The sequence below is a fragment of the Carassius auratus genome, chromosome 16 (genome assembly GCF_003368295.1).
Source record: "Carassius auratus strain Wakin chromosome 16, ASM336829v1, whole genome shotgun sequence".
In the NCBI taxonomy this organism is placed as follows: Eukaryota; Metazoa; Chordata; class Actinopteri; order Cypriniformes; family Cyprinidae; genus Carassius; species Carassius auratus.
The window spans coordinates 13,777,829-13,795,703 of record NC_039258.1 but is presented as its reverse complement, the minus strand read 5'-3'; the positions used below and the strand labels follow the sequence as shown (position 1 = coordinate 13,795,703).

The 17,875-nt window shown below is 43.1% G+C and overlaps 1 protein-coding gene across 1 annotated transcript; it reads left to right on the top strand.

Annotated features, from left to right (window-relative positions):
* The first annotated feature begins 16,277 nt into the window (after positions 1-16,277).
* LOC113116827 (zymogen granule membrane protein 16) lies at positions 16,278-17,625 on the top strand. Its single transcript, XM_026285149.1, has 4 exons — positions 16,278-16,316; positions 16,510-16,597; positions 16,932-17,058; positions 17,175-17,625. Exons 2-4 carry the CDS (start codon positions 16,546-16,548, stop codon positions 17,500-17,502), a joined length of 507 nt encoding a protein of 168 aa, XP_026140934.1. The 5' UTR covers positions 16,278-16,316; positions 16,510-16,545; the 3' UTR covers positions 17,503-17,625.
* Positions 17,626-17,875: the final 250 nt, after the last annotated feature.

Genomic DNA, 17,875 nt, shown 5'->3' with positions numbered 1-17,875 from the left:
TCAGCTTTCAGGAAATTCATGAACTGGTTTCTAAAGTCTATTTGGTTACAATTTATTTTGATAGTCCACTTTACACATTGTACTTACTATAAGTAATTTTACAACTACATGTCAATCAACTGTCATTGGAGTATTAGTAGACTGTTAGACTTTAAAGTTACTGTAGGTTTAGGGTTAATAAAATAAGTTGACATGCATTTGCATATATACTTACAGTCAGTAGGATGTCTGTTAGGAAATCATAAAAAACATGCTAGCAGACTTTATCAAAACAAACACTTAAGCACAATCACTATATATATATATATAATACAAACAAAAATATAAAAAACTGTATAATATGCATGATACTTGACAAGCTTGTTACATTTTTCGCCTTTGTGGTAAATATTGTTTCTAGAATAATTTCTGAACTTAGATATTGTTGCCTTGATGGCAGGTGTTTCAAACAAAAATTTGCTTTTTTTTTTTAATTACATTTACTTTATGGGTAAATGGAGCAATATGATTTATGAGTTTTAACCATATGTTTACAGTATGTTGTAGTTTGCTGTATATTACTCTCTTCAAAAATGTGCTTCACGATGCCATAGAAGAAACTTTTTTGTCAAATTAGTTCCATAAAGAACCTTTAACATCTGAAGACTGTTTTGTTTCACAAAAGGTTCTTTGTGGCGAAAAGAGGTTCTTCATATTATAAAATGTAAGAAAGAGATGAATCTTTAAGGAACCTTTGAATGAATGGTTCTTTGCGGAACCAAAAGTGTTTCTTCTATGACATCGCTTATAGAACATTTCGAAGCACCTTTATTTTTAATAGTTTACATCTTACAATATTACAACTGTATGCAGTAAAAATTGCTGATAACAGTCTGATGTACCATCTGTCTCCTTCAGGTGATGACAAGGAATGTAAAAACATTACAATAATTATTTGAAGAAATGTTGACAAGCAAGTTTCTTTTTCTTCCCCAGAGTCTTTTTGTAAAACACACTATGAGGCTTTGTCATGCACCATACATTTTAGTTTCTGTTTCAATGTTACTGCTGTTTTTTATTTATTTATTTATTTATTTTTATTTATTTATTTATTTAGAAAAGGGACAATGTACATTAATTAACATTCATAAATGTAAATGTACCCAAATTAGCCCAAAGGCTAGTTTTCATTGGTAGTCCCTTTGCCAGATGTTATTAGGCTCTAAACTAGAAAAAATAAAAAGGTTATACATTACAACAATACACTACTACAATCATAAATCTAGAACTTGTAAACACCTCTATAAAATACAATTAAGAACATTATATAAAAAGACAAAATACACACAATAGAAAAAAATTGTTATGAGTTAAATATGACTGATTAGGTCTATAATAAAATTAATAATAAGATTAATAATAATAATAGAGGAGCAGCATTAATGTTCACATTGTTGGTTATGAAGAAACCATTCCTTAAGATTAAACTTAAAAGAGTTAAATGTTGAGCACTCTCTAATTGAGTGAGGTACAGTATTCCACTGATGTGAAGCTCTGTATGAGAAAACAGCTTGCCCAAACGATGTTTTCCTACATGGAATTATACAATCCGCTCTAATTGCTCCTCTTTTAATTCTGTTTTCAATAGATTTAAATTGAATAAAATCATTCAAAGGAGGAGGAGCCAAACCATGCATGATCTTATAAACTAAACAAACATTTTTAAAGTTGATTAGAATATTGGAAATATATCTTTGCTGCCTCATTTGATAAACAATTTCTAAAAAAAACTAAAGTTAACCAAGTTAAATTTAATCTTTTTGCAAACTTTTTCTATGTGAGTTTTAAAACCAAGACAGGAGTCCTGATGTACCCCTAGATATTTACATTCTGAAACGACCTGTAATCTTTCTCCTGAAATAAAAATGTCCTGCTTTGTATCAGGCCTATGTCCTTTGGAAAAGAACATACAGAATGTTTTTGACACATTTATCCTCAGAAAACATCTCGGTTACGTACGTAACCCTCGTTCCCTGATGGAGGGAACGGAGACGTTATGTCGACCGACAAATGGGGTCTCACTTGGAAGGCCAATCATCTCTGATTTTAAGAGAAAACGCCAATGAAAATTGGCTAGTGGATTAACACACCTGAGCCACTCCCGTGCTGACAGGTATAAATAGGGCGACAGGTGCATCCACTCATTAGGTTTTACGCTGAGGAGCCGAGAACGTGTCCCGGCAACAGCGAATGGTTCAAGGTTGTGGCATGGGGACATAACGTCTCCGTTCCCTCCATCAGGGAACGAGGGTTACGTACGTAACCGAGACGTTCCCTATCTGTCGGTCACTACGAGTTATGTCGACCGACAAATGGGGTCCTATGGAAAACGCCACAACCTGAACCTCGTCACAACCCTGTGGCGCTACAATTGTTGACAAGCCCTGGCGTGCCACAAAAGCTGCGCTTAAGGTTGTAACCTTCCCAAAGCCCCAGCGCAAATTCACTGACCTTGGTACCGAAGGGGCCAAAGGGTGAGTACATCGCTGCTGGAGAAGGCCATGCTGCTGTTCCGCCCACATAAAGTAAATGGAAAGGATTTCAACCTTCAGTGAAAGATTGCTTCAAATCTTCCCTATTTGTTCTTTCAGCTTAGGAAAGGTCGCTACGGAGACCACATCCTACCCGTAGGGAGGTGACATGTGGATATACCGATATGGACTGACCCAGGGGGCAGTACTACACAAGGAAAGGGTCTCTGAGGCAGGTCCTACCTTGGAGTAGGGATGGAACGGCTGCCAGAAGAGACTGACAGAACGGTCTGTCAAGGGAAGACACGGGTTTGCCAAGAGGGAAACCTTACCGAGGAAGAATACACATATGGGATTACCCGTAGGGAACCCAGCCATATGGAATCCTAGCCCAGTACAGGGGCTGACCAGCTCCGGGCATGCTAACGCCAGTACTGGGCCTGGCGACGGACTGCTCCGCCAAGTCCGACGCCGAGGGTGCTGGAGGATGCTCGACCTGGGTACGCCAACCGGGGAACTCTACTGGGAGAAGAAGGCGCTCACATCCCCGTGTTAGGGGGAATGGCACAGCAAGCGAGACACCCAGCCAGCCCTTCCCGCCAATTACCTGTTACCCAACACACGGGAAGAAACTGGCTCTACACGGAGGTTGTAAAACCTCGCAAAGGTGTTAGGTGTCGCCCAGCCGGCAGCTCGACAGATGTCTGCCAGAGAGGCGCCGTGCGCCAACGCATGGGAGGAGGCCACACTCCATGTGGAGTGGGCCCTCACCCCCAGGGGGCACAGCTCGCCTTGGGAATGGTAAGCCAAGGCGATGGCGTCCACTATCCAGTGGGCCAACCTCTGCTTAGAGACAGCCTTCCCCTTCTGCTGACCTCCAAAGCAGACCAGGAGCTGCTCAGAGCTTCTAAAGCTCTGGGTGCGGTCACGTATATGCGAAGCGCTCTTACGGGACACAGCAACGACAAGGCTGGATCTGCCTCCTCCAAGGGCAGCGCTTGCAGGTTCACCACCTGGTCTCGGAAGGGAGTGGTGGGAACCTTGGGCACGTATCCAGGCCGGGGTCTCAGGACAACGTGAGAGTAGGCCGGCACTCTTCACTTACCGAAAATGCTTGGAGGTCCCCGACCCTCTTGATGGAAGTGAGCGCGATCAGGAGCGCTGTCTTAAGAGACAGGAACTTCAGCTCGACCGAATCCAGCGGCTCAAAGGGACCCCTCTGAAGTCCCGCCAGGACAATAGAGAGGTCCCAGGAGGGAATCAGGGGTGTCCTAGGAGGATGTAATCTTCTGGCACTCCTCAGGAACCTAACGATCAGGTCATGCCTCCCCAGGGACCGGCCGTCCACTGCATCGTGATGGGCTGCAATGGCAGCCACATACACCTTCAGGGTGGAGGGTGACAGCCCATGCTCCAGCCTTTCTTGCAGGAAAGAAAGCACGACTCTGACCGGGCATCTCCGGGGGTCTTCTCGGTGAGAAGAACACCAATTCGTGAACAGACTCCACTTCAGAGCATAGGCCTGCCTCGTAGAAGGGTCTCTAGCCTGAGTGATAGTTTCTACCACCGCTGGGGGCAGATCACTTAGGTCTGCCGCGTCCCGTCTAGAAGCCACACGTGGAGGTTCCAGAGATCTGGACGCGGGTGCCAAATGGTGCCAAGCCCCTGAGAGAGAAGGTCTCTCCTCAGGGGGATGCGCCAGGGAGTGGCTGTCACGAGGAGCATGAGTTCCGAAAACCAGGTCCGGGTGGGCCAGTAAGGCGCAACCAACAGCCCTGACCTTGCACAGAGTCTGTGCGAGCAGGCTCACTGGGGGAAACGCATACGTGCGTAAAGCCCGAGGCCAGCTGTGTGCCAGTCCATCTGTGCCCAGGGGGGCCTGGGACAGGGAATAGTACAGCTGGCAGTGGGAGGACTCGTGGGAAGCAAACAGGTCTACCTGGGCTTCCCCGAATCGACTCCAGATCAGCTGGACCGTCTGGGGATGGAGTCGCCATTCCCCGGGGAAAGTGAGCTGTCGTGAGAGCGCGTCGGCTGCACGATTGAGCTCCCCCGGGATGTGGACAGCGCGCAGCGACTTGAGCCACGTCTGACTCCAGAGGAGGAGATGGCAGGCGAGTTGAGACATGCGACGTGATCGTAGACCGCCCTGTCGGTTGATGTACGAAACAGCCGCAGTGTTGTCCGTGCAGACCAACACGTGCTTGTCCAGCACTAGCGGACGAAACCGCATCTGTTGTGACAACAACGTGCCGGGACACTTGTTCTAAGGGCACGCCGGCCGGTAGAAAAGCAGGGTCCAACCAAGGGCTGAATAGGCGGCGACACATCAGTGTGACGGTCACACGATGTGTACCGCGGCGCCATGCCCATCTCAGGACTCGGAGTGTAACCAGTGCTGAAGTGGTCTCATATGAAGCAACCCGAGCGGCGTGACTGCGGCTGCGGATGCCATATGCCCCAGGAGCCTTTGAAAGTGTTTCAGTGGTACCACTGTCCTGCCTCTGAAGGAACTCAGGCAGTTCAGCACTGACTGGGCACGCTCGCTGGTGAGACGTGCCGTCATACTCACCGAGTCTAACTCCACACCGAGATAAGAGATTCTGTGCACAGGGGAGAGCTTGCTCTTCTCCCGGTTGACCTGAAGCCCCAACTGACTGAGGTGCCGGAGCACGAAGTCCCTGTGATCGCACAACTCTTCTCGGGACCGGGCCATAATGAGCCAGTCATCGAGATAGTTGAGGATCCTGATGCCCACTTCCAAGAGTGGGGCAAGGGCGCCCTCCGCAACCTTCGTGAAGACACGGGGGGACAGGGAGAGCCCGAAGGGGAGGACCTTGTACTGCCATGCCTGACCCTCGAAAGCAAAGCGCAGAAACGGTCTGTGACGAGGGAGCATAGAGACATGAAAGTATGCGTCTTTCAGGTCGATCGCTGCAAACCAGTCCTGGGGCTGGACACATTTGATAATGCATTTCTGCGTCAACATCCTGAACGGGAGCTTGTGTAGGGCCCGATTCAAGACTCGCAGATCCAGAATAGGTCGAAGGCCACCGCTTTTCTTGGGCACGATGAAGTAAGGGCTGTAAAACCCCGTCCTCATCTCGGCTGGAGGGACCGGCTCGATTGCATCCTTCGCCAGCAGGACAGAAATCTCCTCGCGCAAGACAGGGGCGTCCTGGACTGCCACCGAAGTCTCGAGCACGCCATTGAACTTGGGGGGTCGCCGGGCGAACTGAATCGCATAGCCGAGTCGGACCGTCCGGATGAGCCAGCGTGACGGGTTGGGCAGCGCAAGCCACGCTCCCAGACTCCGTACAAGTGGCACCAAAGGGACAGTCGACATACCCGCAGTGGTGCAGCGATGGGGAGTCGTGCCAGAAGGCCCAGAAGGCACTGCGTCCTGGGTCATCACAACCACACTCCCTGTGTTCCCACTGGTGAAAGGGGGCGTCGTGGGTGAGAGTGAGGAAGCTGTGCGTCGCTCATTGTCAGCCCACGAGCCTTGCAACTCGGAGGAAGGAGAATTTGCTTTTTATTGAAAATGTGGGTGCCACTGGCCGTTCGACCAGTGGCGGAACAGAACAAAACAGAAACTCAAGATTCTCCACCCGGCCCTCCTCCGGGGGAAGGAGTGGCGCTGTCTTCGCCATCTCCTGAAGAGCAGTTTTCCGCATCTCCGAGTCGCCCGTGTCAGGGCCGCTTAGTCGACTTCCTCGAGGACTTCGCAGCCGGGAGTGACATGGGGGGCGCCGCTCTCCTGCGCGGGGCTCGACGCGCCGGCCTCGAAGAACTCTCAGCACGGGGCGGAGCTGGTGTGGGGGACGCAGGGGGGCGCCCACGGCGACGAGCAGGCTGAGGCGCTACCCGCGACAGAACGGTGGCAGCCGGAGAGACACGTCGGGGCAGGATGTGCTGGATGGCCTCAGTCTGCTTCTGTACCGCCGAGAACTGCTGGGCAAAGTCCTCGACAGTGTCGCCGAACAGGCCTGCCTGGGAGATGGGAGCATCGAGTAAGCGAGCTTTGTCCATGTCCCTCATCTCAGCCAGGTTCAGCCAGAGATGCCGCTCCTGGACCACCAGCGTGGACATCGCCTTCCCGAGGGACCGCGCCGTGACCTTCGTCGCCCGTAAGGCGAAGTCAGTCGCCGTGTGCAGCTCCTGCATCAACCCCGGGCCGGTACCACCCTCGTGCATTGCTTTGAGTGCCTTGGCTTGGTGTACCTGCAGGATGGCCATGGCATGCAGGGCAGAGGCAGCTTGGCCCGCAGCACTGTAAGCCTTGGCAGCAAGTGCGGCCGACAGCTTACAGGCCTTGGACGGGAGACGCGGATGATTCCTCCAAGTGGCGGCGTTTTGCGGGCACAGGTGCATCGCAACCGCCCTCTCCACCTGGGGAACCCTCTACGTACCCCCTGGCTACCCCGCCGTCGAGGGTGGTGAGGATGGAAGAGGGAGACGAGTGGCTTCTGGCCGTGAAAGGGGCCGTCCATGACTTTGTCACCTCTTCATGCACCTCTGGGAAGAAAGGCACCGGAGCAGAACGAGGTTGTGAGCCGCGTCCCGCGCCGAGAAATCAATCATCCAGCCGCAAGGGCTCGGGACTGGGCGGTGTAGTCACCTCCAGCCCGATACTCACGGCTGCCCGGGCAAGCATGGCCGACAACTCCAAGTCAGATTCGGCAGCAGCGACAACACCCGAGGGGGGCATCCCCGCCGAACCCTCATCCCTAGAGGTCGATAACCCATCACCCGATGCAGCAATCGACATCTGGTCTTCGGGCGGCGCACCGAAAGACACGCTGGGACCACTGTGAGACGGCCCAGCAGAATCAATCGGCAGCTGCACGGGACAGGCGCTGCGGGAGGAGTGAGAGGTCCGTGGGGCGTGACCCGGCGGAGAAGCTCTCACTGTAATCCTCAGATCTCCCAGAGCGCCAGCAGGCGGCCCTCTGCTCGAGCCAGAGAGACCGGGACGGGTGGCGACAGAGGGGTCTGCTGCACTCCCCTTGAGGAGTGAGAGATGCGACAGCAGCGCTGCCATGTTCATACGCCCACAATAGACGCATGAATCATCCACAAGCGCAGCCTCAGCGTGTGGGACGCCCAGACACTGCAGACAACGCTCGTGACCGTCAACCGAAGACAGGAAACGACCGCATCCAGAAGGACACGGATGAAACGGCATCTTGAAAAAGACGCGAATCATCCGTGATTTGCTCTTTTAGAAAACTGTCTCTTTTAGCCGAAGCGCCCAGGGGAATCGCCATTCGCAGGGACACCACTGTAACGCGCCGTCACACCGACCAGGAACAGCTTTACAAAAACAAAGATGATGGCTTTGTAGCGACTTCTTCTCATCAGCTACTCGGCTCCGAAGCAAAAATCTAATGAGTGGATGCACCTGTCGCCCTATTTATACCCGTCGGCACGGGAGTGGCTCAGGTGTGTTAATCCACTAGCCAATTTTCATTGGCGTTTTCTCTTAAAATCAGAGATGATTGGCCTCCCAAGTGAGACCCCATTTGTCGGTCGACATAACTCGTAGTGACCGACAGTTAGGGAACTCTGATTTAGCCAGGATGTAACTTTTACCATAACGTCTGTCAACTTTTTTGCAACCTCTTCTGCATTTTTACCATGTGTAAAAATGATTGTATCATCAGCATACATTAGAATATTACATTGTTCACACTCCTTAGGTAAATCATTAATATACAAGCTAAAAAGAATTGGGCCCAGTATGGACCCTTGTGGAACACCAGTTGATAAATCTAATAATTTCGATTTAAGATTATCTATTTTTACTAATTGAGAACGGGAACGGGTTTGTGGTTGAAAAAGAAAAAACGAAGTCAGGTCAGGCTCATGATCAATGTCACTGTCATGCTTGGTTGCAGGAAGGAACATTAGTAAAAGTATATAATTTGTATAATTATTTAATTAGTAAAATAACAGTACAGCATCAGCCAACCATTTACCAAACATTGTTAATTGTTTGTTCTTAATGCCTGGTGAATGAACTAATGTTAATGAACATGAACCTTATTGCTCATTGTCATTTACTCCACTGGCCTTGTTCCATTCCCATGTCTCTCAACCCCACCCCACGTCGCAATCAAGTTTGTGCAGTAAATAACATTCCAAACTGCCATAACTTTTATATGTTTCTTACCTTTTCCACATATTATATATTGTGTTCTTTAAACAGTCTGTTGTTTTGATGGAACTCTCTACTGATGGCTTGACTTAATGCTGTAATCAGGTTTCAGGAAATTCATGAACTGGTTTCTAAAGTAAATTGGGTTACACTTTAATTTGATAGTCCAATTTAGACATTCTACTAAATATAACTGCAACTACATGTCAACTACCAGTCATTAGAGGCTGTCTATTGAATATCTGCTAACACTTTATTTTGATGGTTCCCCAATAGACATTCTATTTACTATAAGTAATGTTGCAAGTACATGTCAGCTTATTCTACTAAACCTAAACCTAAAATTGAGCGCAGCGTTAGTTCACTCATGCCACGGAGGCATAGGCTGTGACCAGCTGATGCGGTCAGCTGTCAAATCGCTCCTATCACTACCACTCTCCTATCAGACACAGGACATGTATATGTGGCACCACTGCTCAGTAAGTATGCTCAACGGCTCGCAAGGCTCAAACTGCTCGCGAGAGCTATCGCTCGCTCAGGAACGATTAGACGGTGAAACTATCTCAACAGGAAGTGTTAAATCAGGTTTTGGCAGGATTCCTACAGAGTATCTCCCCAGATTTTTGCCTAAGTTCAACACTCGCTGTGAATTCGCTGTGTTTTTTGTCAAGAAATGGACTGAATTGATATGAGCGAGCACTTGATATAGATACTTTGCATGCGATTCATCGTCAGAGTGTACTAATACAACCAACTCACAACTTTACACGAGATCTGCTTCCCACTGGAAGAAGCTATAGATTCAACAAACTCAAAGCATCCACGAACAACTGGCAATTTCAACTTTAATTAATCTCTGGACATCTTCACGAAGCTAAGCAAAGTTATTTCTTTTGATTGCCTAGTGCTATTTTGGCGAACATGCTTCAGACAGTGCTTATTGTAAAAGCTATTGTTCAGTTATTTTGCAAGGCATACTTTTATATTACCACACCGGTAACACTACCAGTTCAATATACCCACAAGCCTCAATCATTTTTGGCCAAGGCTGTCGATATGAACGGGCTGCTGCTTCAGGCTCATCTATTGGGGATGCTTTCATCAAACTTATCCGACTACTCCAACACACTGGGTTTAAATCAGTGATCTGCTGTTGCTCAAACTAGTGTATCGATCAAGTGCTTGATACTAAATGTACAGACTGAACATTTTGCTCGTATCAATGCTAAAACGTATCCAACAATGGCTTATGCTGTTGCCTAAATTAGAGTTCTGACAATATGGCGTACTGCTTTACAGGTGCACGCTGATCTTCAGCTGTTTAAAAGAGCACCCTTCACTACTCCTATTTCCGTAGGCGATCCCACCCCACTCCACACACTAAGAAGGTCTTTGCTTAAAGTTATCAAGATATGGGACTGCTTGCTTGTGAGGTTTATATATTGTCCAGCATCTTCTGCTAGTCCTGCCGTTGCATAGGAGGGATTCATGCTTTTGCTGGCTCCACTTGTGAGCCTCCGCTGACTGAGAGCGAACCTGATCAAACGGTCAAGGCTTCATACTCGTCACATTCGCCATTGTACAGGGACATAGTATGGGTGTTTGAATCCTTGTAAATGCTGGAAATTAATGCAGTGTTTTCAAGGTTAGTTATATAAATGCTTGGATTTAAATACGTGCCTGGGTATGGGTAACCATGGTTCATTTTATAAGCAGCTCTGCTCAAGCTGCGCCTCTGACTGTAGAGTGCTCTATATAATGCATGCCTCCAATAAAGAGAAAGTCTACTTTGTTTGTTATCCACGGCAGAGCGTGCGCTTGAGCATATAAGGCAAACAAAAATTCCCTGCTCAGTTAAACTACATCTAAGACCGCATGCACACAATCTTATGCAGGATCGCCTAGCATCAGGGTAGGTATTATTGGCATTATAATTAATCACACATGGCATTGAATGCTACAGTCATGTTCAGATCATACGTCACTGGACTGGACTAAACCAGACTAAAATAGACAGAAAATAAACACTTATTATAGGTGTACCATAGTGATTCAGGATCAAAAACACGATTTGGAAAATGGATTCATGATGTTCTGGCTCATTATATATTATTCATGTTATGTTGTTGGCACGATGTTAGGAGGACGCTGCTAATAAAGTTGCATACGAATACACAGTGGATTCATGTTTATTATTATATGTACAATATACCACAGTTTTTATGCCAGTTGTATCATTTTATTTTGTTGTATTTATCCGTCACACTTTAAAGTCCAGTCCGTGAAAATATTGTCTGACATTAAACTGGTCCTTGGCACTAAAAAGGTTGGAGACCACTGATCTACAGCTAAATAAAGAAGTGTTGGTTATAACCAGTGGATATTTCATACTACATATATTTAATAATAAATAAATAATATAAAACGACACTGACCACAAGGAAAGGAGGAGAATGAAGAGAAGGATGAGAAGAAGGAAACGGAGAAGGAGATGGAGAATGAAAAGAATGAGGAGGAGGATGAGATTGAAATGAATAAGGAGATGGAGGATAAGAAGAATGAGGAGGAGGATGAGAAGAATGAGGAAAATGAAAAAAAGAAAATGGAGAATGAGAAGAATGAGGATGTAGAAAAGGAAAGGGACTGCTGTTTTCTCCAGCTAGAGAGAACACCCTCGCTGCTATGTAAAAAAAAAAAAAAAAAAAAACTTGAATGAGAATGAGAAGGAGATGAGAAAAAAAAAAACTTAAATGGAGAGGGAGAATGAGAAGGTGATAAAAAAAGGGGGCCGCTATTTTCTCCCGCTAGGGAGATCACCCCTTGCCGCAATACCTGTAGGGGACCGCTGTTCTATCCCTCAAGCAAGGGATAAACTCCCCTCAGAAGAAAGGGAGAGAACACCATTTGCCGCTATAGCTGCAGGGGACTGCTGTTCATCCTACAGCAGGGGATGAAAACCCCTGCTACTTAAATCAAGAGGGGACTTGCTATTCTCTCCCTTCCGTTTTAGAGGGGAGAATACCCCTCTCCTAGCAAAGGCTACATTAAGGACATCTCAATAACATTATCTTTCTCTTTTAAAGGAATGGAACAAGGACAATTTCGGTCCTTGCTGCTTGTTCTTGCAGTTCTTCCGCTGGGTAGCATATCCTTCAATGCTATTACCAGCTACTTAATTAAAGAGAGGCCTGCTATTCTCTGCCTCATTAGAGGGAAGAATACCTCTTCGGTAGCCAGTAGGATATAATAAACCCTCTTAAGTCGATTAACACATATACGTGTTATGCGGCATTTTCTCCTGATAACCCCGAAAAGAACTTAAATTACACTTTCAGGTTTGATTGTACAGATAAGAGCAATACATCAATCGAATCTGTAAAGGTTCTACTTTTATTTGTATACAGATATAATAACAACAAAACTTTGTGCACTTATAGAATAAAGATAACAAACAAGGTGTGCTGTCTGCGCTGATCGTAATGTACAAACACGTCATTAAAATAAACTGTAACTCAGTGATGTAAATTTTTTAACGTCTCCCTTCATTATCTTCTAATGCGACCACGCCCCCGCGCTATTCAGATTCTAATGTTTCACTGAAGCGCGCAGCTTGAATACGCCCACACAACAGAACACAACGCAGCGAGACTGTTCTTCAAGTTTTTATTTTATTTTACTGTTTGCTTCGCCATGAGAGGAATAAGACATAATTCACCCCAAAAAGATGTGATGTGGTTGAGGATTTGAGATTTGGATTTCCTCAGAAAAAAAAAGAAAGAAGCACTTTATTCAGTAGAGATCATAAACACGAGGAAGTCTCTTTTTATTTATTTATATACTTAATAATAATAATTATTCATTTTATTATTATTATACTTGTACTAGTTTTCACATAACATGTAAACATTTTACTAGTTAGATTTTCCAAACTATAATTCCTGACTAAATGTATAATCAAGTGAAATATTATGAAGTTTCAGTAACAATATACAATACTATACCATGCAAAAGCTTGATGTAAATAATATAAATGTAACTAATAAATGTAAGTCTAACAAATGTAACAAACAATGCTGTTCTTTCAATTTATCCCCGGTAAAAAAAACCTGAAAAAATATTCTCAGCTCTTTTCAACATTAATAATAATAATAATAATAATAATAATAATAATAATAATAATAATAATAATAATAATAATAATAACAATAAATGTTTTCTTTTGTTGTTGTAGAAAATAAGATTGTTAAAAGGATTTCTGAAGGATTGTATGACTGGAGTAATGATGCAAAAAATTCAGTTTGAAAGTCAGCTTTGATTGTTCCTAATAAACTGTTTAACTGCACTCTCAAGTGGATATTAAATTATGTTGTGGGATAATTAAATATATTCTAAATAAACTACAAACATACAATTATATACATTTATTTTGCCCTAACATTCTTTTTTGTAACTCTTCGCTCTGTCACAAATCTGACTGAAAGGCGAGACGTTTTTCTCCATTTGCATTCAAGACTACAATAGTCTCTTTCTTGAGAGAGAGAGTATTAATGTTATACCATGGCACAGTACGTTAATGTATTAGAGAAAATTGTGCCCATGTTGCCAGTTATTTCGTCTATTTGATGTGTATTTTTGGGTACAAATAGCAGTTGAGATAGATCAGGCAGGTTATTTGCGAATCTGTCTTTGGTGGCTGGAACAATAGTTCTGCCCAGACGGTAACGCTGAGACATATAGTTAATATCAGTTATACGCAGCATGCACAATCAAAATAAATGGTCTGTAACATCATCACTTTGGGGTACGATATCTAGATCAGTAAGATCGATTCCATGCGATATAATTAAGTCTAGTGTCTGATTAAAATGATGAGTGGGCCCGGTGACATTTTGCTTGACTCCAAAAGAGTTTATTAGGTCAGTAAACACAGGTACTAATGCATCATTTGAATTATCAACCTGAATATTAAAATCTCCCATGATTAGCGCCTTATCAACTGTAACCAAATGATCTGAGAGGAAATCTGCAAATTCTTTTAATAATTCTGTATATGGCCCTGGTGGTCTATACACAGTAGCCAGAACAAGAGATACATTAGATTTCTTTTGCATGTCTGACAGTGTAACATTAAGCAGAAGCATTTTGAATGAGTTAAACATGTATCCTGTTCTCTGGGTGAAATTGAGAATATCACTATATATTGTTGCAACACCTCCGCCACGACCAGTCTGACGGGGCTCATGCTTATAACAGTAGTTTGGTGGAGTAGACTCATTTAGACCAAAATAATAATTGGTTTTTAGCCAGGTTTCACGATAATATATTTTCTAGATCCTACATTAAATTAATATTTTGACCTCACTATTCGGGGAACAGACACAGTCTTAATAGATTGTACAGCACAAGTACTTTTATCATTTAAGCGGGTGGAACAAACTCATCATAATAGTTATTTGAGAATTGTCTTACTAGTCACATGGAGCGAAGTGTCCTGGAGATGTTGTCAGAGAGCAGCTCCGCTCCGACTCTGCTGGGGGGCAGACCTGGTTACATCGAGTGATTCATTCGCAAACCGGATATAATTGAACTGTTGTGTTTTGAACTCGCTCACAACAGACACGGAAGAGAAGACAATGTTGAATAAAGTCGTAGTTTTTGTTATTTTTGTACCAAAATGTATTTTCGATGATTCAAAAAATTCTAACTGACCCTCTGATGTCACATGGACTACTTTGATGATGTTTTTCTTACCTTTCTGGACATGGACAGTATACTATGCACACAGTTTCAATGGAGGGACTGAGAGCTCTCGGACTAAATCTGAAATATCTTAAACTGTGTTCCAAAGATAAACAGAGGTCTTACGGGTTTGAAGCGACATGGGGGTGAGTTATTAATGACTAATAATTTTGATTATTGGGTGAACTAACACTTTAACTTCATATGTATTAACAGTATTTGTTTAAAATCCCTTAACCTGTGGGAGGACGCCAGCGCACAGAAGCGTTCTTTGTTCACATTAGTTCAGAGTTGCTGCTAGTTTTACCGATGCTTTTGGGAAACGCAGCCCTGAAGAGTTTTGTAAATAATAGCCTAGACTGTAAAAGCCCAACATGCCAATAAATAACTTTTACTGGAAGTGCAATTTAGAGGATACATTTAACAATAATTCTAATACCCTAACCCTATAACACTAAATACTAGAATTACAAATGAATAATTCACTAGTTTAATTTGTAAATGAAAACAATCATCGCAGAAAGTTAATTAGGTAAGCAATACACAAAGGGGAAATAAGCATAACAATAAATATAAAAATATAGCCCTATTAAATATAATATAATTATCAATTATAGTCGAGCTGGGCCGGGCCGAGAGCCATGGGAACAGAGCGAGGCAGGTGGAATAATTTTGAAAAAAGCGACACCTTCTCCAGTCACCAGTCTCGAGTCCCACGGAGGAGATAGGAGACTCGTGGCTCACTGTAAAATTACATTTGTATGAATGCATTATTGAGAGAGCGATTGCGTGTGAATAATTATTGCAGTACTTGATTAAATCATGCTTTCAGCTAAAAATATTCAGTAACGAGAAGGAACAAATTCATTGAGAACTTCCTGCTCATGTCCATCATGATGGCCTTCACATTATTTCTGATTTGATTAAATATCTTTAACATGTGAATTCTTGCTAAATATGCAGTCATATTACGGGCTGTTGGCATTAATTGTACTGATAGAGTGGTGGTGGAGCGCTCTTAAGAGCGAGTGAAAACTAGGACACTATCTGACTTTTATTAAATCCACTCCTCGCTCCAATCAATATCACACCGCTTCGCTCACATACTCACATACTGATTGTGAGTAAATTGTCATGACAGATTTATTCCAGAACCAACTACTATCACAATAATCTGGCTGCGGGCCACAGTGAGGTGTTTCATGTCTCGTGATCAATGTCATGTGGTTTGTCAACTCTGAATAAGCACTGTAGACTTTAAAATAGGACACATCTAATATAAAATATTTGTCTTTCATTAAGAAAACTTTTACAGTGCACAATGCTAGATCATGGAAACATTTCAAAGCAGTGCTTCCTTACCCTTAAATTATTTTTACATTTTAAAATAATTCAAATAGAAAAAAAAGTTTAATATAAAAAAAACTTTTTTTTTAATCATGGACACATTTATTAATGGTTTTCTGTTTGTAGAGTTTCAGTATTAGGCTACCCCATAAACTATAAAAACTTCTTACATTGTTTTAAACAAATGGAATAAAAGTAATATTGTGTTGTATAACCCTATATAACCCTTATTCCTATTGTTTTTATTTTGTGTATTTTTTGTATGTTTAATCTTGAAGTAAAACGTTTTAAGATAATAATAATAATAATAATATCTCACATCTCACACACACAAACACACACACTCACGCACACGCACATCGCACATGCACACACACACTTCTAAGCATTCTTTGCACCTGGACCAAAACTTACGTTCCAAAACATTCCTGCTGAGGTGGGGACGGAAACATGACAATGCTTGTCCAATAGAAGAGGCTTGACTGCAGGAGCATATAAATTCAAGTAGGTTTAGTCAGCAAACCAGACTCAAATTTCAACCACATCAAGTGTTACAGCAGGTAATGACTTTATATTGCTCAAATTCCTGTGATTTTTCTTTTATCATCTTCATGTGCGTAGGTACATGTGAAAACACTGATCACAGTTAGATATATTTTGTCAATATGTAAAGCAGTTAGATGATGGAAACTACTATCTAAAGCAATAGGTTTACTGTTTCATGAGTGAATACCTCATCTATTGTGTTCCTAGATTACTGGTGTGAGCAGAACCGGAACTTTTTACAAAATGTTGCATCTTTTCCTGATTCTTTCTGGAGTTACATTGGGCATGGCACTGCGTGAGTATTGCTCACCAGACTGTGGTACATTATCAAACATGCAAAACAATGTTGCAAATAAATGACTGTTTAAAAAAAAAATTATAATATTGAGATTCATGATAGAAATTCGGGAACATGTAAAAATACACCATGTATCTTAACACCTGACATTTGTTACTCACTTAAATACAGTGACTATTTGACATTGTATGTTTGGGAACCTAGACTGTAATGTCTTTCTTTAAATCTACTTTTGAAAGGTTTATTTTAAGAGACCCAAGAGCTGTTTCTTTAAATCTACTTTTGAAAGGTTTATTTTAAGAGACTCAAGAGCTGTTATTTCCTCTTTTAGCTTTACCGGATTACTACTCCTACTCTACGGCTGTTGGGGATGGCAGTGGGACTGAATATTCCACTGCATATGATGGTCGGATCACTGTTATCAGAGTCTGGGAATACAGTAATTCGTACATTCGTGGGTAAGTTAACCAGTTCACTACTGATATTGAAAAGTAATTTACATTGTGTGTTCTAATTCTTTTGCATGTTATTCTGTTGCCATGTTTTCAAACACTGTCATCAAATATCTGTTTAGAATACAGCTGCGTTATGATGGTAACTGGACAACTCCGGTTTGTACAAGCTATGGCAATCCATTGGAGATGTCACTTCGTGACAATGAATCCATCATTCAGGTTTCTGGAAAATATTACAATGGCTACATCTATGAGATTATGTTTGTCACTAGTCAAGGCCGCTCTTTAAAAGTGGGGCAGACTTATGGAAACTCATTTAACTTCTACCCAACCCATGATGGAAGTGAGCTACGTTTTCTTAGTGGTCGTCAGAATGGAAATGGCATCACCTCCGTTGGGGCTCACTGGGCTGTCTACTACACCAGTGACACCAGTGTAACAGCTTAAGAACATATTAGTTCAGTTCAACCCCCTTTACTTTTTTTCTGCCAGGATTAAAGAAAAAGCTACACAAACTTGTTTGATCTGTTCTGATTTTTTTATAGACTATAGCTTCTCATGTCTATTACTTAAACAAAAAAAACTAAAAAAAAAAAAAAAAAAAAAAAACGTATAATTTTATTTGTTTGATTTTTTTTAGCCTATTTTATGTTTCAAGCTTACAGCATTTACCACTACATGAAAATACTGTACGATCAACATTATATAAATTTTTCAACAACACTTTTTTGTATGGGTTTACTTTCCTTAAAAATAAACAACTTTCAATACTTTTGCTTTGTTATATGAAGATTATATTAAAAACTTTGATCATTTATTT